Source organism: Gadus morhua, chromosome 17 (assembly GCF_902167405.1).
Source record: "Gadus morhua chromosome 17, gadMor3.0, whole genome shotgun sequence".
NCBI classification, from domain to species: domain Eukaryota; kingdom Metazoa; phylum Chordata; class Actinopteri; order Gadiformes; family Gadidae; genus Gadus; species Gadus morhua.
This window is the reverse complement of record NC_044064.1, coordinates 6,500,459-6,522,722: the sequence shown is the minus strand read 5'-3', so window position 1 is coordinate 6,522,722 and position 22,264 is coordinate 6,500,459. Positions and strand designations below refer to the sequence as shown.

Genomic DNA, 22,264 nt, shown 5'->3' with positions numbered 1-22,264 from the left:
CAGGTTTAGCCTGATGATAGGTTCTAGATTGTTCTAGTGAGTGATAGTGCAAGTGATATGTAGTAGTGATGATTGTTCTGTCTAGATAGTTATAGGGATGAGTTTCAGAAAAATTTAAAAATAGTTTTCTAAATTTTAGTTCTAGACAGAAAAGTATAGGTATAACTTGTTGGTAGTTTTATCTTTACATAATTTATTCTATATAGCTATCTTTTTGTAGGTTTGTTGAACGACCTATGTAAAAAATTTTAACAGGCAGAATATTCAAGGTAAAGTTAGTTAAACATGTTAATACTCACAGAATAGTGATAATATTAAAGACCAACGTACAAATATGTAGACAATGAAAAAAAAGGTTATGCGGTTAAGTATGTAGATATATAATACTTCTGCCATGAAATGTCTAAATAAACGTTGTGTATGGTCAGTCACGCTCTCAGGACATGTCTATAAATATTGAAGTTGTGTGTAAGTAACGCTCCCACGACATGTCCTGACAAAGTTTGTAGTTGTGTTAGTAACGCTCCCACGACATGTCTAGATAAAGGATGTGTTGTGTTAGTAACACCAGTCCGAGGACATGTCTGGATAAAGGATGTGTTGTGTTAGTAACGCTGCCACGACATGTCTAGATAAAGGATGTGTAGTGTTAGTAACGCTCCCACGACATGTCTAGATGAAGGATGTGTAGTGTTACAACGCTCCCACGACATGTCTAGATAAAGGATGTGTAGTGTTAGTAACGCTCCCACGACATGTCTAGATAAACGTTGTATATTGTTAGTAACGCTGCCATGTCATTCCCAGAAAAAGATTGTGTTGCGTTAGTAAAGCTGTCCTCCGTTAGCACGTTAGCTCCCTGCTAGCTCTCAGAAAGCTTTAGATCCACTGATGGTAACACTTGTGGTATTACTATGAGTTATATTTATCTGAGGTCAGAATAGAAACCCAGAGTTAATGGAGTGAGCAAGTAAGGGGTAGAATAAGGAGAAGCAGCTGCAGGGGTGGCCTAGTCCCAAGCGAAGAAGGGGACATTTCGACCCCTCAGTCGCAGTTCCCAAATGGAGAGTCCAACTCCTAAAATTATAATTCTTATCTGATTTATTAATAATGGTGATCACTCACTAATATTGCCTATCTAAGGACAGCTTGGGTCATTCTCTTTGTATCGGCATGCATTTGGTTTCACACAAATCAACGTTTATCATGAATGAGGAACTTTCTGTGAAGTCTTTGACGCGTTCAATGGAAAAATAAACGCGTCACAGAATTATTGTCAGAAAGTTGCTCATATCTATGTACCATTAAATACATTGAGATAACACTTATATATCTCGTGAATAATGATATATAACACGTATATCTCATGAATAAGGTATTCCATGGAACTGCAACTAAGAGGTCGTGGTGGAAACGTCCTCGCTTGGGACTGGGTGGCTCCACGAAGCCGGCGAGGGGTCGCTGTGGCCGGGCTCACCTGGGTAGGCGCTCGGCTCCGCTGTGGAGCTCTGGAGGACGAGGAGGAGACCCATGAGGAGAGCCACGAGGAGAAAAGGACCACAAGACGACATGTTGGTGTAGAACAGCTTGGATGTTATTCTCTCTGTCCGCTTGTAAATCTGCACTCCGCCAGCCCCTCTCCCCACGTCCCAAATTCTCCAGGAATCTCAGACCGTTCTTCACAAAAATTGTCATAACAAATATTAGTCCCGCCCCTTTCAGCATTTTGACCAATCAAACCCAAGCAATGCCAGAGTGACGCAGAGAAGGACCAATGGGACGTGACAGAGGCAGACAGCGGACCAATCAGCTGTGGACAAATGGAAACGAGGAATCACAGGAGTTTTTCTTTGCCCGTGGGCTGCAGAAAGTTCGCGAATGCGTGAAAGTGAATCCTATGCCACGTCCTTTAAATTCCTTAGCCCGTGGAGACAAACACACACACGCACGCACACGCACGCGCGCACACACACACACACACACACACACACACACACACACACACACACACACACACACACACACATACATACACACGCACACACACACACACACACACACACACACACACACACACACACACACACACACACACACACTAACTCACACTAGTAATAATATAATTTAGTAGCCTACTTATAATTTAAATATTACAAATCTAACAATAACTAATATTAATCCCAACTTAGTTAATAATAATAAGTAACACAGTGAATATTTGAGCTTGTAGGCTTCATTGATGGTAAATACGAGAATAGGGAGATTTATAGACATAGTAGGCTATATTGTCTTTATTACAAGGTTATTATATATACTCATGTTGGTTTAACAGGATTACCAATTACTGCCTTTAGTGCCAAGAGTCCTGCTGTGTGTGTGTGTGTGTGTGTGTGTGTGTGTGTGTGTGTGTGTGTGTGTGTGTGTGTGTGTGTGTGTGTGTGTGTGTGTGTGTGTGTGTGTGTGTGTGTGTGTGTGTGTGTGAGAGCATGCATGTGGGTGGGCTTGTGTTTAACGAGGTCCTTAAAGAAAAGTCTTATTCATAAATACAACGTTTAGAAAGCATAGATAGCAATTATTTCAGATGCTGGGTGGTGACATCCTGTGTGACATCATCATATTCTTCATCCAATCCCTGGTCAGCCGCATTGACTCGGTCAACTGAGACTGCTGTTATATTAGAAGCAGAGGCGGACAGAGTACACAGCTTCCTTACTTGAGTAAAAGTACAGATACCCCTTGCTAAATTTTACTCAAGTACAAGTAAAAGTACTACAGTCAGATGTCTACTTAAGTAAAAGTACTGAAGTACTTGTTTTTAAAAGTACTTGAGTATCAAGAGTACAAGAGTATGTTTTCTAAATATTGCATTACTACTGCCACAGTGCTTACATTTATGTATAGAAACGTCCTACATGGAGTTATGAAAAATGTTAACACCTTGGAGAATGTAAAAGGAATTGAAAGTAAAATCAAGTAATTTTCATCTTTTTACCATGGCAATAGCACAATAGTATACAGTATAACAGTATACTCAAGAACATAAAAACAATTGCTCAGCTTACATAAATATGCAATATCAGAAAAGAAAATTCAGCTAACAATTCTATGTATGTGTGAGTTTCTCCGTTTTTTTATCAATCAAATCAACAATCGTCTCTCATCTAATTCTGACCATGGAGTTGGCTTTGGCGGAAAGCAAAGGTGATTGCTGATAGGCTGAAGGCTGTCCTAATCAGTTTGAGAGGGAATCACGTTTGAGAGGGAAACAACAAATTGAGGGTTTCCGTGATTTTTCTTTTCTCCTTTTATTTTTTATTTTTCAGAAGGAGTAACGGGTACTCACGGTTATGGATAGAAATGTAACGGAGTAAAGAGTACAATATTTGCCTCTCAAATGTACTTGAGTAAAGTCATGAGTACTCCCAAAAAATGATACTCGAGTAAAGTACAGATCCCTCAAAATTGTACTTAAGTACTGTACTCAAGTAAATGTAATCCGCTACTGTCCGGCTCTGATTAGAAGTCAACACATTAGAGTGTGTGGGTGTATAGTAGTGTGTGTTTGTGCGTGTGTGTGTTGGTGTGAGTATGTGTGTGTGTACCTGCAGGGTGGTGGTATAGTAGTGTATGTATCTGTGAAGACTGGTTGCAGTAGTGTGTGTGTGTGTGTGTGTGTGTGTGTGTGTGTGTGTGTGTGTGTGTGTGTGTGTGTGTGTGTGTGTGTGTGTGTGTGTGTGTGTGTGTGTGTGTGTGTGTGTGTGTATTTTTTAGTATGTGCGTGTACCAGCAAGGGAGCAGTCTACTGACATCAGCAGCATAGTAGAGATGCCGTGCAGGAGCATCACCACCAGGTAGAAGGCTGCTCTCCAAACCAGGGTGCGGAGCCAAGCTGCTTCAGCTAGAGCACAAAAACATTACTTTCCATCTATACCTTGTGTCTCATATTTACTGTCTGTGCATATTTCATATTGCATTGTCTTTATTTAATATTTAATTACTATGTGTATTGAATATTTAATATTGATCTATTTTTCATCTCTCATTTTGACTCACATCTATATAGTTAATCAAGATATAACCCAACGATATTGTGTCATCTTTCTCTCTTTATCATCCAATTTAGGGAGATCATTGGAGTGATATAATTGAATTGTTTGGGTTTGAGGAAGTGATGTCATAGGGACTGCTTTCCTGTCTACATCTCACCTTTCCCCTCAGGCTCAGACGGAGAAGCCTGGAGTCCCCCTGTAGAAATTACCACATGTTAGCACAGCTAGCATAGTGGGGAGCGTACCTATGTTCCCCGGGTCCCCGCTTTGTATGTGACTGGGGAACATAGGACCCTGTGAGCAAATCTTTTTTTCGTAGGATGGTAGGGGCAAGTACCGCCTTTTTCGCCACTGATTCGCCTGTGATTGGTTAGAATGGCTCTCCTCAGATTGGTTATGGTTAGGGTTAGGTTTAGGGTTAACCCTCACCCTAACCCTAACCCTAAGCCTGACCCTAACCCTTTGCACCCGGGGAACATAGGGATGACCCCGCATAGTGCTACACAGATAGAATACTGTTACCCAGCTACACAGCTATCGTACCGCATCAGAGCTAACATTCCGCTACACAGCTACAGAGCTAGCATACTGCTATACAGATAGCATATTGCTATACAGCTACCCAGGGAGCATACGGCTATACAGCTACTAGACCGAGATACAGCGGCTTCTTCTAGCCAAGGGTTGAGGTGTTGATGAGCAAGATACGATAAGCGTTAGCATTTAATTTCAAAGGTCCTCCTGAGTTCTCACCTCTGACAGCCAGCCAGCTCTCAGGGGACTCTCCAAGGCCAGACATGCTACACTTGTACAGGCCTTCATCGGACTTGGAGACATTATATATGGTCATCCTTGCTGTAGGCGGGGTCATGATGATGGAGCCGTCTTTATAGAAAGTTGAGAAACTTGAGGAAGGGGTCTTGGTTCTACAGCTCAGAGTCACAATCTGTCCCTCCATCACAGAAAGGACTGGACTCTCCAGGATAACAGGACCATCTGAAACACATAACAGATCCTTTCCTACATTGCACAAGGTTAAGTCAATGGTTTGGTTAAGGTAAAACTTATAGATAAAGTGTTGTTAAGATTGGGGATGGTTAGGAATAGGTTAGGGTTAAGATAAAGGGGTGTTAAGGTTATGGAAGGGTTAAAGGAGAAATCCGGTGTAAAATGGTGTACACCGGATTTTACCCTTTAAGATAATGGATGGTAAGGTTATGTTAAACATAAAGGAGACTTAGGTTATGGTTAAGATAAGGGAGGGTTATGATTAGGTTGAGAGTTTCCTTAAGACAATTGAATGTTTGGTTAGGGTTAAGATAGAGTAGGATAAGGTTACTGTGAAGATAATAGAGGGTTAGGTTAGGGATAACGTAGGGGAGGCTGAGGGTTTTGTTAACATAAGTGAGGGTTAGGTTTGTGATAAAGAGGTATTAGGGTTAAGGTTGTGTTAGGGTTAGGTAAGGGTTAAGATAAAAGAGTTAGGGTAAGGTTAGTGTTAGTGTTAAGATAAAGAAGGGGTAGGTTAGGGTTAAGATGAGGGTGGATTATGCTTAGGGTTGGGGTGAGGGTTTGGAAAAGATATGGGAGGGTTAGGGTTAGGTTAGGGTTAAGATAAAAGAGGTTTAGGGTTGGGTTAAGATGAGGTCAGTTAGGTGAGGGTTAGAGTGGAGCAAAAGGTTATCGTACCGTGGACTGTTATATTGACCATGTTGCTGTGTTGGCCAGTAGCAGACCGGCACCAGTAGGTGGCGGTGTCGTACTTCTTGGTGAAGTTGAGATGGCAGAGCCCCGGGCTGGGGCTGCCCCAGTTGTCTCCGCATGCCGACATGCTGGAGGCAGCGGGCAGCGCCACCCTCCACACCCTCCATCCCCCACCCGACCCCCCGCAGAAAACCGTCACCTGCTGGTACTCAAAGACCTGCTGGCTCCCGTTGGACAACCAAAGGGTGGCAGGGACATAGGCCCCTGAGAGAGAGAGAGAGACAGAGACAGAGACAGAGACAGAGACAGAGAGAGAGAGAGAGAGAGAGAGAGAGAGAGAGAGAGAGGGATAGTGGGATGGATGGATGGATGGTAAACGGATATATGGACGGGTAGGTTGGATGATTGATACAGGAACATGTTCTTTGACTACCTTGTGTGTTCAGCCAGCTCTCAGGGGAGTGTCCCAGGCCAGACACACTACACTTGTACAGGCCTTCATCAGACTTGGACACGTTGTAGATGGTCATCCGTGCTGTCGGCGCAGTCATGACGAGTAACCCGTCTTTATAGAAATCAGCGGAGAAAGGTGGGGATAGAGTGCTTGTCCGGCAGCTCACAGTCACATTATGTCCCTCCATCACGGGAAGGACTGGACTCTCAAGGATCACATGACCACCTGGAACACACAGCACACTAATAGTACACCTTATAGCATCTTAACCATTGGATAAAAAGTATGGCCTGTATAGTGATGATGGTACTTTCATGGAAACTGATTAACACAGGTTGTTGCATGGAAACACTGAGGCGCTGATGAGTGCAGTGATGGGAACAGTGGTGATGATGGTGTGACCTGTGACATTGATGTGAAGGGCGGAACTGCTTTCTCCCTGGGAGGACTGACACCAGTACAGGCCACTGTCAGACTGCTTGCTCGTGGCTATGAGGCAGTTGGTGGAAGATGATTCCCCCCAGTGACTCCCACACCAAGACAAACCTCCGCTTAGCAAAGGGCTGCAGACCCAAAACAGCATCAACATCATGATCAAGTGATCGTAAATACATGATCCATTATCGTCATCGCCATGAACACAACCTTTCGTGAGTAAATCTCCAGACGATCCACGTGGAAGATCCTTCGGGACTGTCTGCTGGATCGCATCCCAGAGACAAAGATTCATACTCGAACACCTGCCCTCCACTGGGAGAGACAGTCAGAGAGACCGGGCCAGAGACATAGCCTTGGACAGACAGAGAGAGAGAGAGGGAGACAGTCAGAGAGACCGGGCGAGAGACATAGACTGGGACAGACAGAGAGAGAGAGGGAGACAGTCAGAGAGACCGGGCGAGAGACATAGACTGGGACAGAGGGAGAGAGAGAGACCGTCAGGGGGACCAGTCGAGAGACAAAGGAGAGAGAGACAGTCAGGGAGACCCGGCGAGAGACAAAGGAGAGAGAGAGACAGTCAGGGAGACCCGGCGAGAGACACAGACTGGGACAGAGAGAGAGAGAGAGAGAGAGAGACAGGCCAGACAGGACATGAGAAACAATCAGAACCTGTTTATAGAAACAGTGTGAACATCTCTGGTTATAGAAACAGAACACAGCCTAACAGTCAGAGCACAGCATTGCTGTAACAACAGAAAACATCCTGACTATAGAAACAGCCAGGGCAGAACCTGGCTATACAAACAGCCAGGGCACAACCCTGCTATAGAAGCAGTCAGAGCACATCCTGGTTTTAGAAACAGTCATAACTTGTGTTGATAGGTATTTACCGTAAGTCATTGGTGAGGCGAGCAGAAGAACCAACAGCAGAACTGAAACTACAGCAGCAAAACCAAGAGATAGTGGTGTTATATAACCCTCATCCTTTAACTCTGTAACGTTTATCTTAATAACATTTAACTCTCTAACCCTTAAGATATTTAATTTCTAAACTCTTACCTTTATCCCTCTAACCAGTAACTCTCTAACCCTTTAACTCTTTATTTCCTAAACTCTATAACCTTTTAAATCTCAAACTTGTCCCCTCTGTCCTCTTACCTCTCTTTCCTTTAACTCTATACCCCTTGATTCTCAAACCTTTAACTCTCAAACCTTTAAGTCTCAAACCTCTAACTCTTTTAACATTAAAGGTTCTTTCCCTTTAACCCTATAACCTTAACGCTAGACCTAACCCTCTTAATCTCCTATAACCCTAACACATTGTTTAAGTGTTTCAGAGGGACCGTATAGGACAGACTTCGAGCTGGACTTACCGTGAAGAGCAGACATCCTGTGTTTGACGGATTGTACATGGTTCAAGAGATGAATGTGATGGTGTTAACCACAGAATCTCACTTGCTGCTCTACTTACCTTTTAACCACTTACCCCCTTGGTAACAGGCCACCATGAAAACTATCAGCATAACACACGCATCCTGTTTCCAGTTCGGAAAATAGCAGTTGAAAATTGAAACTTAAACTTAAACTTAGTGACATCATCATAACACTGACCGACCCGCTGCCGGGTCTCCTGCAAAATCAGTACTGCAGACGCTTTGGATAAAAGCGTCTGCTAAATGCCCTAAATGTAAATGTAAAATGTAAATGTTCCAGTTAATAAAAGAGGACATGAGGCTACAAAGGGAGGCAGAGGAGAGAAGAGCCCAGGAAAGCAGGGAAAGAATGGATAGGTTTTTCTCAATTTTGGAGCGTTTGGAGGAAAAATAACTTATGTTCTGTTATATTTAACACATTGTTTATTATTATTTACATATTTATTGAAACTATACTAATAAAACTATTGACAACAAACATTCATGTGACTATTTACAACAATTAATAATTGTTGTAAATAGTCACATGAATGTTTGTTGTCAATAGTGAAGGCTGCAGCCTTGCTAGGACGCGTCCTTGCTAGTCGCGTCCTATGGAGATGAGAATAGAGTGCTAGCTCGAGTGCTTCCTAGCGTTTGTAACGTTCAGACTTTGGAACGACCTGGTAGTGTGGAAGCGCTTCCGCTTCCGCTTTTTAATACTGCGTGTCCGCTTGTAAACACATGTGCGCTTATGAATAAAACATGGCAGCAATCAAGCTGATCGATATTTATTTGACTTTTGTCTGTTATGAATGCAGTCATGTCTCCTTCGCATGGAGCCTCTTTGGGGAAGTCACAAAAGCTTTGTTGCGGTTGATAGAATCGTCTTTATTAAAAGGAATATCCATTCAATTTTTATAAAACTAAGTGAAATTGTCTGAGAACTTAATTCATGCATCACATTTACAGTACGTTTGATTACTATTATGCAGGGGGGAAAAGACAAAGAAAGAGATGATAAACATGTATTTATTTGGATAAATTATTGAACTGATCTGATTCATTAATTCATATATGCCTACAAAGTGGTTTGAACACATAAGTATATCATATAAAATACAATTATATACGTTCATTAAAAATTACAAACATTGCAAATGATTGGTTGTGCATTAATTTTGCAACATTGGATAGTGGCACTATCCCTTCCACCGGTAAACAAATGTTTGTGCGCCACCCTAAGGCGCACAAAAGCCTCCGTTTGCTGGGCTGACCCTAAAAAAAACGATTCAACACAAACATAAATAGGTATGCATAAATAATGTAATCTTGTGAGCGAGTAAATTGACATTGGTGACAGTGGTGTTTAACACCAGCTACGTCCATGCAAAATATAGCAACGTATCATTAAGTTGCAAAAACGTTTGAAAAGTGGCACAGGTCTTTAGGCTTGATTATTTGCATTAACATGATGAATCTATAAAAAGCAATACGGCACAAAATATTACTGAAAACTAATATAACTTCACTTCATTTGAACGTGGACTGCGCTGCCATTTTCAAGAACCCAAAATATTATTATTATTAAATATTAATATTATTATGTATATAATTGTATTTTATATGATATACTTATGTGTTCACTGGTAGATTGTAGGCATATATGAATGAATGAATCAGATCAGTTAAATAATATATCCAAATAAATAGACATTTATCATCTCTTTCTTTGTCTTTTTCCCCCTGCATAATAGTAATCAACCGTACTGTAAATGTGATGCATGAATTAAGTTCTCAGACAATTTCACTTAGTTTTATAAAAATTTAATGGATTTTCCTTTTAATAAAGACAATTCGATCAACCACAACAAAGCTTTTGTGACTTCCCCAAAGAGGCTCCATGCGAAGGAGTCATGACCGCATTCATAACAGACAAAAGTCAAATAAATATCGATCAGCTTGATTGCTGCCATGTTTTATTCATAAGCGCACATTTGTTTACAAGCGGACACGCAGTATTAAAAAGCGGAAGCGGAAGCGCTTCCACGCTACCAAGTCGTTCCCTAAGTCCGACGTTACAAACGCTAGGAAGCACTCGAGCTAGCACTCTAGTCTCATCTCCATAGGACGCGACTAGCAAGGACGCGTCCTATCAAGGCTGCAGCCTTCACTTTGGGAAACAGCCTAGGATGCAGCGATGCGTCCTTGAAAAATCTCGGAATTCTCAAAAACAAAGGACGCAAAAATGGCGCGGTTTTCGAGTGTCCTCAACATTGGAACAGTGCTCGTCGGCGTTCTATGACATAGCGTCCTTAAAGGGCATGGTGCCGGTTTCTATTTTCTTCTTTTCTGGCAATTTTCTAGTTGGTAATAAACATTTAAACAATTATCCATTGTATTTGATGTTGTAGGGTATCACAAAATATAAATATTAGGAAAAGTAGGTGATATATTAGTGGTTATTAGCCACAGGTTAGCGATGATTCTTATTTCTCCCACAATGCGGCCGTTGAGCATGCTTCCTTGACATTGGGAAACAGCCTCTATATTATCGATTTTAGGCTCCGATCCTTATTTGTTATCCCTAGGTTTTTTTTAGTCCATTAGTATGCTTGCCTCAAATCAATCTTCATGAGATATATATTTATTTAGTCCACAACCCCTCCCCATACAGTGGAGATATCTTGAAAGCGTTCAAGGGCACTGATGCCTACCAATATGCTGTGGCTGGATGGGTGAAGGACGCTAAAGTGAGGCACTTGGCCACCAATATTCTTTATCTAATAAGGGCAAAGTTAAGTACTATATATTTGTGACTTCTTGTGAACAGTTTGTGGTGGGTTACTATCATTGATTGTTGAAATCAGTCATCAAATCCTAGACGATAATTTCGCCGGGGACGCTTAGGACGAGTTTTCTTCAAGATTCATTTGTACCCACAACAAAACCCGCTTTGAATTATTATGGATTATTTTGGACAATGAATGAGGTATTAATACCAATACTCTTTGGCTGGGACGATGTCAACATTGGGTATATGGAGCAGAACATAGTGAGTCATATGTCAACGTTTTTTGTATGCATTTTATTCATTAGTAAGCTACATGGATATGCCATCTTTCAGAACTTTTCATTACCTGCACTAAAGAGAATAAAAGAGCGCATCCTCATTGTTTGATTGTGGTCGTAGGTGTTGTTGTTGGTGCCGAGTTACCACTGAAATCAGTGGGTCAGTGGTTGGGATCGGTCGTCAAGATGGCGGCGCAAAGCTACAGTGACGTCACTTGAACCTTATGAATAGAACATTCCTCTAGTGTAGGCACACACTCACAGACTCACTGTTGTGTGTTCATTAGAATGGCATATTAACAGAACACATGTTTGCCACATCGATAGCCATTAAAAGTCATGATTTAGGACAAGCTGACATCATTTTAAAGCATTTATTTATCGGGGAAACTAAACATCCGTCACCATTTAAAAAACCAAGAATGTGTATAACATCTCATAGCATTAGCAGGGTTAGCATACCTTTTAATATTAGAATTGTCAATATTCCTTGTAGCATGAGCCTGGTAAGCTTGGTCTGGTTAGCATTAGCAGTGTTAGCCTGCCAGGTAGCTTTAGCAGTGTGGTAAGCATTAGCAGTGAAACAGAGAAAGATTCTAGAGAGAGGAAGAGGGGTGTGATTTCATCATGGTGGTGTGATGTCATCACAGGTTCAGATGTTATTGGCGCAGATGTAGGGGTTCAGGGACTCGCATGAGCCCTTCATCCAGACCCTCCTCCCTACGAGAACATCCATAACATCATCATCATCATCACTTTTTGTGTGTGCATAGCTGTGTGTCTGTAAGCTTTTTAACTTTCATGTACTCTAATGATTCGTGGATTCTTTGAGCTGTTCCTTAATTCTTGGCTTTGGACAAATGTCTAACTAATGTAATTTAGTTATTAGACGACAGTGTGTGAACGTGTGCGTATGCCTCTGTAAAATTGGTGTGTGTGTGTCTGATTGTAAGTGTATGTGTGTGTGCGTGTGTTTTTGTGTGTGCATTTTTAATTGTGTGTGTGTGTGTGGGTTTATGTGAGTCTATGTGCATTTTTGCATATTTATGCATGTCTTTCTGTAAGCGTGTGTTTGTGTGTCTGTAAGGATGTGTGTGGGTGTGTGTATGCGTCTGTAAGTGTGTTTGTTTGTCTGCAATTTGTGTGTGTGTGTATGTATGTGAATGTTAGTGTGAGTGTGTGTGTACCTCTATCGAAACGAACATTCATCCCAACACAATTTCCGTTGGTATTCATTGGGAATCGAGGGAAGTTCTCATAGTCAAACGCCGAGCCATCCGTCCACAAAAACACCGTGGGCTGTTGTAACAAAGGGATTAATAAAGTTGTTATCTATCTATCTATCTATCCAACCCCCTCTAAACAAACAATGACAGACAAACATACATACAGACACGTACCTCCATGCAGTCTCCGGCTCCTATCCAGGTGAGGGGGGGTCTGAAGCTGGCCCCAGCGCTGAGCTCCTGGAGGAAGCGGTTCTCTTCCTGGCTGTGGACCGATACGAGGTTACTGCCCTGGAACCTACAGTTGATCTGGAGAGAGAGAGAGAGAGAGAGAGAGAGAGAGAGAGAGAGAGAGAGAGAGAGAGAGAGAGAGAGAGAGAGAGAGAGAGAGAGAGAGAGAGAGAGAGAGAGAGAGAGAGAGAGAGAGAGAGAGAGAGAGAGAGAGAGAGAGAGAGAGAGAGAGAGAGAGAGAGAGAGAGAGAGAGAGAGAGAGAGAGAGAGAGAGAGAGAGAGAGAGAGAGAGAGAGAGAGAGAGAGAGAGAGAGAGACTTTTGTAAATTTCTTGAATCATCCTCGACATTTGCAAAACAAGAAGTGCATTTCTCATAACAATTCTTACAAATAGCAAAATACCATAGATTACCTGCAAAAGCCAGTCTCTTGATCAAAATCCTTAGTTCATCCCTCAAAAGTATATGTGTCAATGAACATGTCAGTGCCATCAGAATGACAAGTCCTTGTGTCATTGTGTACGGATAAGACAGTCAAATTGCTTAGTCATGTTGTCAATATAACAGTATACTCAGGAGGGACGTTCTGATGTAAACTATGGCTAAAGTTTTGAAGACAATTATTGTCAATTGTAAGTTGCACGGTGCACCTAAGTGTATGTGGGAGATTGATTGCAAGGGACTGGACAAGATTCACATTTACGCTTTGACTGTTATGCCCCGTTCACACGAAGCCGAAACGGGCGAAACCGTTACGGTTTCGATCTATCCGGTTTCGGAGTATCTCCGTAAAGACGAAGCCAAGCGAAACCGGGTAGATCTGTAGAAATGCTGTAGTACACATTCCAGGCCCATAAGGGGCGCTGCTTCTGGTACAGAAATCCAGAAGAAATGAAATAAGAAGAGGCGAGCATGCGCATAAAGGCTGCCCTTATGCGCATGCTCGCATGTGATTTCTGAGACTCCGCGGGCTTAAGAGCCATTGGCTAGGAGGTCGAGGGGTGGGGCGATGACGTCATGGTTTGCGGTTTCAGTCGGTTTCAGCCGTACACACGAATCCAAAACGAAACCGGGTAGATTTGAAACCACCTCCGAGGGTGGTTTCAGAAGTTTGCGGTTTCGGTCAGCGGATTCGCCGGCTTCGTGTGTACGGAAGGCCGAACCGTACAAGACCTTTGCGGTTTCGCCATGAAATCGGCTTCGTGTGAACGGGGCCTTAGTACTGTAATTTGTTGACAGAGCATGTCATTGCTAAACATGTGAACATAGGACAATCTCCTTAGGGTAAACTGTACATGCATTGCTGTAGGAATTACAGTGCATTCTTCCTACACCTCCTGACGTTCCTGTCTGTTCGGCCACAAATTCTAATTCTCACGCAGCCTCACTCCTCTTCGTCTTCTTCTCTCTGGCTGCTGACTCTGTCCAATTCCTTGTCCTTCCATTGTCAGATAATGTTACATTATGTTGCGCTCCAGCTATATATATACTTGCCAGTTCATGGTTCAGGAGATGCACCTTTGAGCTATTTCAGCAAATTGGTTGATCGTTGGTTGATCTAAGGGGCGAGGTGTGCCGTGGCCAAAGTACAGATGCTAATGAGATGACACGCGCACAAGCGCGGATACGCAACGTGAGCTGGATGACGTAGTCCTTGCGCGACCCTTCTTTCTTTATAGGTCCATGCCCTTCTTCCCCACAACAATCATTTTTAACAATGTCGGCAAGCGGTTCACGAGTGGGTTTACGTTGGTGCGATAGTGAAGTTGAGTGTTTACTTGAAATTTGGGCAGACGACAGCATTCACGTTGTTGTTCTCCATTGTTGTGATGGCGGCGAGGACGCTTGGTGATGACGTATTTATAGTGTTATGACGTATGCATGAAGGAGCAATCGTGCCCAGGCCACGGCCTTTGGGAGCAGTGTGACCACGGGCCAGCGGGGGGAGTGGGGAGGGGGGGAATCGTGCTGAATCTTCTTGCCTAGTGTGAGTGCCCCCTAACGCCGGGATTCCACCGCACGCGTTACGGCCGCGTTACGCCCCGTGCCCACTACCTCTGTCCGTTGACTGATCCCCATTGACTTTGAATGGGGACGGACGCGCAATGCATTGTGGATCCGTCCGTTCCGTTGGAGCCTTCGGCTCAGTCAAAAAGTTGAAAAATGTTCAACTTCTTCGGCAGCGACGGATCCGTCATCCAATCAGATCGCGTATGCAAATGTAAGCACTGTGACGCGACTCGGGCTTTGACGATACTGGAAAGCGGGAAAGCGGGTCATCTGGCCTCGCAACAAGCAGGAAGAAGCGGGAAGAACCCGCGAAGCGATTTGATTGGCTGACGGATGCCTCTGCAAAGACTACTCCCCCATCAGTCAGCCACGCCTTCCCACGTCCGTTGACTGACGGAGGTAGTGGGCACGGGGCGTTACGGCTGCGGCACGGAACGGCTGCGACTCTGCCCTGCTTGCATTTCCACCGGGCGCGTTACCCTACATGCCCACAACCTCCGTCTGTCAACGGACGTGGGAAGGCGTGACTGACTGATGGGGGAGTAGTCTTTGCAGAGGCATCCGTCAGCCAATCAAATCGCTTCGCCGGGTTCTTCCCGCTACTTCCTGCTTGTTGCGATGCAAGATGACCCGCTTTCCCGCTTTCCAGTATCGTCAGAGCCCGAGTCGCGTCACAGTGCTTAAATTTGCATACGCGATCTGATTGGATGACGGATCCGTCGCTGCCGAAAAAGTTGAACATTTTTCAACTTCTTGACTGAGCCGAAGGCGGATCCACAATGCATTGCGCGTCCGTCCCCATTCAAAGTCAATGGGGATCAGTCAACGGACGGAGGTAGTGGGCACGGGGCGTTACTGCAGCGCAGCGGCAGCCGTATTCACGCGAGATCACGCGATAATCCTAAACCTAATGTGCTCCACTTCCACTCCCAAAACTACTGCAATTAAATACCACGCTTTGTCCTTCCGGCCATTGTCCTTAGAAAAAGGATGATTTGGTACATAAATGACTTCATGTTGCTGAACTTCAACAATGAGTCTCTCGTCGTCATGTTGCCGACCCTCTGAGACCCTTAGATTGATTGACTGCTGACCTGGTGCCACCGGTCATGACATAATAATGTTGATGTGAAGTTGTGATAGGCTACATGAGCTGAGTATTGTGTTTTATTTTGAAAATTTTCCAGATGCTCTATGGCTTTTACTTTTTCACTTCCTGCCCTGCTCGATCTGCTCTGTTGAAATTGAAGCGGTTCAGAAACGGCTTGCGGTAAAAATAGAAATGCTACAGAATGATAGGGCTGCGGTGCAGCGAGCCGCTCCTGGGACGTTCCGCATCCGCGGAACGTCTCATTGATTGAAATGGTCTCATTGATTAGAGTGGAACCTATCTGCTGCGGTGACCGCAGCCAAGACGTGCCGCAGCCGTAACGCTGCAGTAACGCGTCCGGTGGAATCGGACCTTAACACACATTTCCCTTCTTTAGACAAAGTCAAGATTCGCCTGGTAGCAATTTACCGATTCAGGACAGATTTAGAAAAAATAAGTATAATGGAAATGTTTAGAAATATGCTTGGCTTATTATGACAGCTTGTTCAGCCATTTTGCATGTAAAGAATTAGACTAATGAACAAATGCCTAAATGTGGTGGGAGTGAGACTATTCAATAGAGATCCATTATAATACATTTTTATCAACATGACATAAACAATTGATAATGAAGGAAAGAGCAGAGAATTGTACATAATTATTTGCATGAATGGACCAAAGCATTTGCAGCTTGTTCAAAGAAATGAGAAACTGCTTTTTTGATGTGCAAAAGTGACACCATGAAGTGAAGAACAGGTAGTTTTGAGAATTACAATTCTGATCTGAGAAATGTACCAAAGCGACTGAGAAAAACTGTAATACACAAAGTATCTCTGGAACGAGAGAGAGAGATCGAGAGACATTAAGACACAATTTAGCGAGAGATTCTTTAGAGAGAGATACACACAGTATCAGCTCTCAACCTCCAGGTATTAACAGGAGGTTGAGATGTGGCCCTCTGACCTGGGCTTGGATCCATCTGGTTGGTTTTTCGATGAAGTTGAAGCAACGTATGCCATATCTCGTCCAACCAGGGGGACAGAAGTCTCCACTGAAAGGCTCATGATCGGAAGCTGTTCTGACACGCACGCACACAGGCACACACACACACACACACACACACACACACACACACAGGCGCATACACACAGGCAGAAGGCTATTTACATGTTCAGTGTGACTCTTTACATTGTGATGTGGAATATGATAAATTCCATACACAAATAGTAAAAAGGTGGAGGTGGTAACCATGTTGACAAGGTCAAGGTGGCAGTTAACAAAGTAAAGGTGAAGAAGGTAACCGTAGTAACAAGGTGGAGATTGTGGGGGTAACCATAGTAACAAGGTGGAGGATTGGGGGTAACCATGGTAGCAAGGTTGAGGTGAAGGGGGTAACCATAGTAACAAGGTGGAGGTGGAAGGAGGTAACCATGGTGAGAAGGTGGTTAGGGGTAACGCCACTCACCACATCTGGGGGGCGTGTTTCCCGGAGGTGTCCTGCTGCCGGGGATCTCCACTCCGGTGTAGATGTTCACACACCAGCAGTACCCCTTAAAGCACTGCCCTGGAGTGAAGTTGCCGTCGTCGTCACACGTCAGCACGTTTGACCCGATTCGGGTCGTACGCTCACTCTGGCAGAGTTTATGGTGGATGATATAGTGGTCCCTCTCCAGGGTGTCGGAGAACGCAGCCGTGGGGCTGAGCTCCTCCGGAAGTTCTGACATGCACACACACACAGGCACACACACACAGGCACACACACACAGGCAGAAGGCTATTTACATGTTCAGTGTGACTCTTTACATTGTGATGTGGAATATGATCAATTCCACATACCAATAGTAACTAGGTGGAGGTGGTAACCATGTTGACAAGGTCAAGGTGGCAGTTAATAAGGTAGAGGTGAAGGGGTTAACCATAGTAATAAGGTGGAGGTTGTGGGGGTAACAATGGTAACGAGGTGAAGGCGATAACCATAGTAACAAGGTTGTGGGGGGTAACGCCACTCACCACATCTGGGGCGCATGTATCCCGGAGGTGTCCTGCTGCCGGGGATTTCCTCTCCCGTGTAGTTGTTCACACACCAGCAGTACCCCGTGGATGCCCAGCACTGCTCTGGCGTGAAGTTGCCGTCGTCGTCACACGTCGGCACGTACGACCCAATTGGGGGCAGCAAGCGGGCCGCATCACGATCACTCTGGCAGCGCGTCAGGTGGGTGACATGGTGGGCCATCTCCAGGGTGTTGGAGAGCGCAGCCGTGGGGCCGAGCTCCACCAGCAGCTCTGACACGCACACACACAGGCACACACACACACAAGGCTATTTACATGTTCAGTGTGACTCTTTACATTGTGCTGAGGAATATGATCAACTAGGTGGAGGTTGTGGGGGAAACAATGGTAAGAAGGTGGTGGTGGAGGCGGTAACCATTGTAGCAAGGTGGAGGTGAGGGGGGTAACCATGGTGACAAGGTGGTGGTGGAAGGGGGTAACCATGGTGACAAGGTGGTTAGGGGGTAACGGCACTCACCACATCTGGGGGGCATTTTTCCCGGAGGTGTCCTGGGGCGGGGGATCTCCACTCCGGTGTAGATGTTCACACACCAGCAGTACCCCTTAGAGCCAGAGCACTGCATTGGCGTGAAGTTGCCGTCGTCGTCACACGTGGGCACGTACGACCTGATGACGACCGGGGTCAGCAAGCGGAAGTCTGGCCGCTCACGCTGGCAGCGCATCGGGTTGGTGATATGCGGGGCAACCTTAATGGTGGAGTTGAGCGCAGCCGTGTGGCCGAGCTCCACCAGCAGCAGCAGCTGGAGCAGGCCCAGTGTGATGGCTCCTCCTCTCATCCTGGCTGCTGTCAAGCTGCAGGAGGGAACACTCTACAGCTGTCGTTTCAGTCTACCTGCTCAGAACGGCCATAGCCGTTCGTCAGCTATATCACAGTGTTGGGTAGGAGTTGGTTAGAAATTGTTAAATGCAGGGGTCACATTTAGTTGTGTAGTAGTATGGTATTGCTCTAGTATAAGGGCAGTGACAAGTGAAGAGTCTTCCGTCTGGTTTTGTTTTAAATATAGTCATATAGGCTATAATATAATCAAAGGCTGGTTTAGTTAGTGAGCAATGGATTATATTAATTATGGAAGGATTTTGCTGCTCCATTCTGTCCGAAACCAAGAAGCGTTTTGTGGTGATTACTTTGGATGACCTGTTGTTCGTTTGCAACGTTTTGTTCGCTTAATAAAGTCCACTGTGATATTAAGCTAGTTGGTATCATTATTAAGCTTTAGGTTAGTACAGCACGAGGAGTAATATATTTGTATAATAGGTTATAAATGTGCCGGCTGTGATTCTCACCCAATTTCCTGCAGGTTGTGGTTAAGGTGGAGGTGGTAGAAGGTCTGATGGTGGTGGTGGAGGTGGTGATGGGTCTTGTGGTTGTGCTGGTAGGTCTTGTGGTTGTGGTCGATCTGCTTGTAGTAGATTATGGTAGGTCTGGTTGTGGGTATGGTAGGTTCTGGTGGAGGCGTTCTGCTATTTATCATCAGCCACCTGAACCATGGATCTCTGACATCAAGCTGTTGTTATCCTGGGTACATCCCCCTGATACTGGGACGACAAGGACACACACACACACACACACACACACACACACACACACACACACACACACACACACACACACACACACACACACACACACACACACACACACACACACACACACACACACAGATTAGAGAATAATTACCTTTTTAGTAACCACATATTGGGTTACATTTATAACATTCAGTAACAAGTTTAACAAGTGGATTGCCGCACGGTTAGCGGGTGGCAGGCAGGCAGGTAAAGGGTAATTCATTAACGCAAAAAGGCAAGGAACACCGAGAACACGGGTGACGCAGGTAACACGGGTAACACAGGGAACACAGGTAACACACAGGACACAACTCACCACAAAACACAATGATCCGACAAGGAACAAAGGAAAGACAAGGGCTTAAATGCCAAACACAGGGCACGCAACAAGGAACAGCTGAAATACATTAGGGGAGGGAGCAGTAATCACACAGGAGGGAAACTTGACCGGACATGGGGAGAAACTAGACAGAGATACCAAAGTAAAACAGTATACACACCAAAACAAGACAAGGAAACAGACAGACCATGAAACATAGACCATCAGCCACGGCTTTTATAAAACAGCCATTATGACTAGATCAGTCAGTATAACTCTTTGAAAACACATTTGAAAACATTTATAACTGTTTAATTTATCACAGTAACATTTCTAACAGTATATAGTCCATGAGCCAGGGCCCCAAATGTGGACCATCGGTATCATCTGGGGAGACAAAGTCTCATACTGGTTTTTGGCAAGGTATACATCCCTAGTACTAGAACAATCAATATGGCAGTGCAGAAGTCGTAGCTAAATTACTTTTTTCAGCTCATGAAGTCACTAACTGCCTTAGGCTCATGGTAGGGATATTGTCGATATTCTATGATATGGTGCTTGGTATCGTTGGAAAGGGGGACCTTTTAGGCTTTACTGAATCTCATCATTTAAGCCCAGTGCTGAATCTGTCTGACCAACACAGAGGTCACATGACTTCTTTACACCAGAAATAACACACATTTTCTCACAATATGCTCCTAAACTGAAAGTTGCCGTTTCGCAGTCGTGTCTCAGAACACTACAGCCAATCAGTTTGCATTTGCTCATGAATATTCATGTGAATATTCCTATGCAATTCACAGGGTATTGTAATAGTATACAGTCTATCTATGGTATCAATAGCTAATCAGTGGCAAAGAAGAAATTAAAGTCTGCGTCGATGCCTTGTCTATTCTCTAATTGCAAGTCCAGTGTTGCGAGCGGACTGCGACATTGCATGACATCTAGAAATCATACCGTATTTAATGGGTTATAATATTGATGCATATATATTGTGAAGGGGTTGAATATAACTCCTGAAAAATATTGCATCAATCATTCTATTCATAATTATTGTTACAATTCATCTAGGGCTATTATAATTATTCACGTCTTGGGCCATCAGCCGGAACGTGTCCGTTCAACTGCTTCCAGTTGGGATTGCAGTACGGAACACAGCCACTTTGCTGGCGTGCCGGTTCCGTGCCGGTTCTGGTTGAAATTGGCCTTAACAGTAGCTAATTTTAGCTTGGTTCTTTTTGCAGGCAAGCTAGCTTGCAGGTTAAACAGTGTAAAGCTGCTTTATCAACAGCCACCTGAACCATGGATCTCTGACATCAAGCTGTTGTTATCCTGGGTACATCCCCCTGATACTGGGACGACAAGGAAAAACACACACACACACACACACACACACACACACACACACACACACACACACACACACACACACACACACACACACACACACACACACACACACACACACACACACACACACACACACACACACACACACAGATTAGAGAATAATTACCTTTTTAGTGTGACTTCCTCATTCACTATGAGGTGGAAGCGTATGAGCAGTACCAAACACATTTAGTTCCATTTCTAAACACATTGAGTTACATTTAATTACATTTATCAACACAGTTAGTTCCATTATAAACATATTTGGCGACATTTATAACACAGTTACTTCTATAAACACATCTACACTGCTGGTAGTAGATTATGCTAGGTCTGGTTGTGGGTGTGGTAGGTTCTGGTGGAGGCGTTCTGCTATTTATCAACAGCCACCTAAACCATGGATCTCTGACATCAAGCTGTTGTTATCCTGGGTACATCCCCCTGATACTGGGACGACACACACACACACACACACACACACACACACACACACACACACACACACACACACACACACACACACACACACACACACACACACACACACACACACACACACACACACACACACACACACACACAGATTAGAGAATAATTACCTTTTTAGTGTGACTTCCTCATTCGCTATGAGGTGGAAGCGTATGAGCAGTACCAAACACATTTAGTTCCATTTCTAAACACATTGAGTTACATTTAATTACATTTATCAACACAGTTAGTTCCATTATAAACATATTTGGCGACATTTATAACACAGTTACTTCTATAAACACATCTACACTGCTGGTAGTAGATTATGCTAGGTCTGGTTGTGGGTGTGGTAGGTTCTGGTGGAGGCGTTCTGCTATTTATCAACAGCCACCTAAACCATGGATCTCTGACATCAAGCTGTTGTTATCCTGGGTACATCCCCCTGATACTGGGACGACACACACACACACACACACACACACACACACACACACACACACACACACACACACACACACACACACACACACACACACACACACACACACACACACACACACACACACACACACACACACACAATCACAGATTAGAGAATAATTACCTTTTTACTGTGACTTCTTTCGCTATGGTAAGGTATACACCCCTAGTACTAGAACAATCATGATGGCAGTGCAGAAGTCGTAGCTAAATTACTTTTTTCAGCTCATGAAGTCACTAACTGCCTTAGGCTCATGGTAGGGATATTGTCGATATTCTAT

General features: G+C 44.1%; 3 protein-coding genes across 8 annotated transcripts in view; all 3 read right to left on the bottom strand.

Annotated features, from left to right (window-relative positions):
• The window catches only part of plod3 (procollagen-lysine, 2-oxoglutarate 5-dioxygenase 3), a 12,713-nt gene extending 11,021 nt beyond the window's left edge, over positions 1-1,692 (bottom strand). The window contains exon 1 of the mRNA XM_030338087.1: positions 1,478-1,692. Coding sequence (XP_030193947.1) covers positions 1,478-1,571 — 94 coding nt within the window. The 5' untranslated portion in view covers positions 1,572-1,692. The remainder of the gene's footprint in view (positions 1-1,477) is intronic.
• Positions 1,693-2,276: 584 nt separating this feature from the next.
• Positions 2,277-8,102, bottom strand: LOC115529429 (Fc receptor-like protein 5). Of its 2 annotated transcripts, none has more exons than XM_030338163.1 (10): positions 8,019-8,102; positions 7,536-7,583; positions 6,853-6,997; positions 6,610-6,770; positions 6,187-6,432; positions 5,739-6,017; positions 4,803-5,045; positions 4,207-4,245; positions 3,785-3,898; positions 2,277-2,667 (listed from the first exon to the last, which is right to left on the bottom strand). In XM_030338163.1, the coding sequence occupies exons 1-10, from the start codon at positions 8,032-8,034 to the stop codon at positions 2,573-2,575; spliced, it is 1,386 nt and encodes a 461-aa protein (XP_030194023.1). In that variant the 5' UTR covers positions 8,035-8,102; the 3' UTR covers positions 2,277-2,572. The 2 variants fall into 2 exon arrangements, with proteins under 2 accessions (XP_030194023.1, XP_030194025.1); XM_030338165.1 differs by having other exon boundaries at positions 3,808-3,898.
• Positions 8,103-11,489: 3,387 nt separating this feature from the next.
• LOC115529424 (thyroglobulin) lies at positions 11,490-21,018 on the bottom strand. 5 transcript variants are annotated; one of them, XM_030338154.1, is made up of 9 exons: positions 20,939-21,018; positions 19,043-19,237; positions 18,216-18,550; positions 17,696-17,968; positions 17,151-17,402; positions 16,649-16,758; positions 12,530-12,664; positions 12,317-12,428; positions 11,490-11,849 (listed from the first exon to the last, which is right to left on the bottom strand). In XM_030338154.1, the coding sequence occupies exons 2-9, from the start codon at positions 19,228-19,230 to the stop codon at positions 11,782-11,784; spliced, it is 1,473 nt and encodes a 490-aa protein (XP_030194014.1). In that variant the 5' UTR covers positions 19,231-19,237; positions 20,939-21,018; the 3' UTR covers positions 11,490-11,781. The 5 variants fall into 5 exon arrangements, with proteins under 5 accessions (XP_030194014.1, XP_030194017.1, XP_030194013.1 ...); XM_030338157.1 differs by lacking the exon at positions 20,939-21,018 and having other exon boundaries at positions 17,151-17,224; positions 17,770-17,968; positions 19,043-19,303; XM_030338153.1 differs by lacking the exon at positions 20,939-21,018 and having other exon boundaries at positions 19,043-19,302.
• Positions 21,019-22,264: the final 1,246 nt, after the last annotated feature.

Coding starts and splice junctions, on each gene's coding strand:
- LOC115529424 (XM_030338154.1), bottom strand. CDS start 19,230: ATGATAAATAGCAGAACGCCTCCACCAGAACCTACCATACCCACAACC. Junction 17,403..17,695: donor ATACATGCGCCCCAGATGTG/GTGAGTGGCGTT, acceptor TGTGCATGTCAG/AACTTCCGGAGGAGCTCAGC. Junction 12,429..12,529: donor GAGCCGGAGACTGCATGGAG/GTACGTGTCTGT, acceptor TTGTTACAACAG/CCCACGGTGTTTTTGTGGAC.
- LOC115529429 (XM_030338163.1), bottom strand. Junction 6,433..6,609: donor CCTTCACATCAATGTCACAG/GTCACACCATCA, acceptor TGTGTGTTCCAG/GTGGTCATGTGATCCTTGAG. Junction 3,899..4,206: donor GTCTGAGCCTGAGGGGAAAG/GTGAGATGTAGA, acceptor TTTGTGCTCTAG/CTGAAGCAGCTTGGCTCCGC.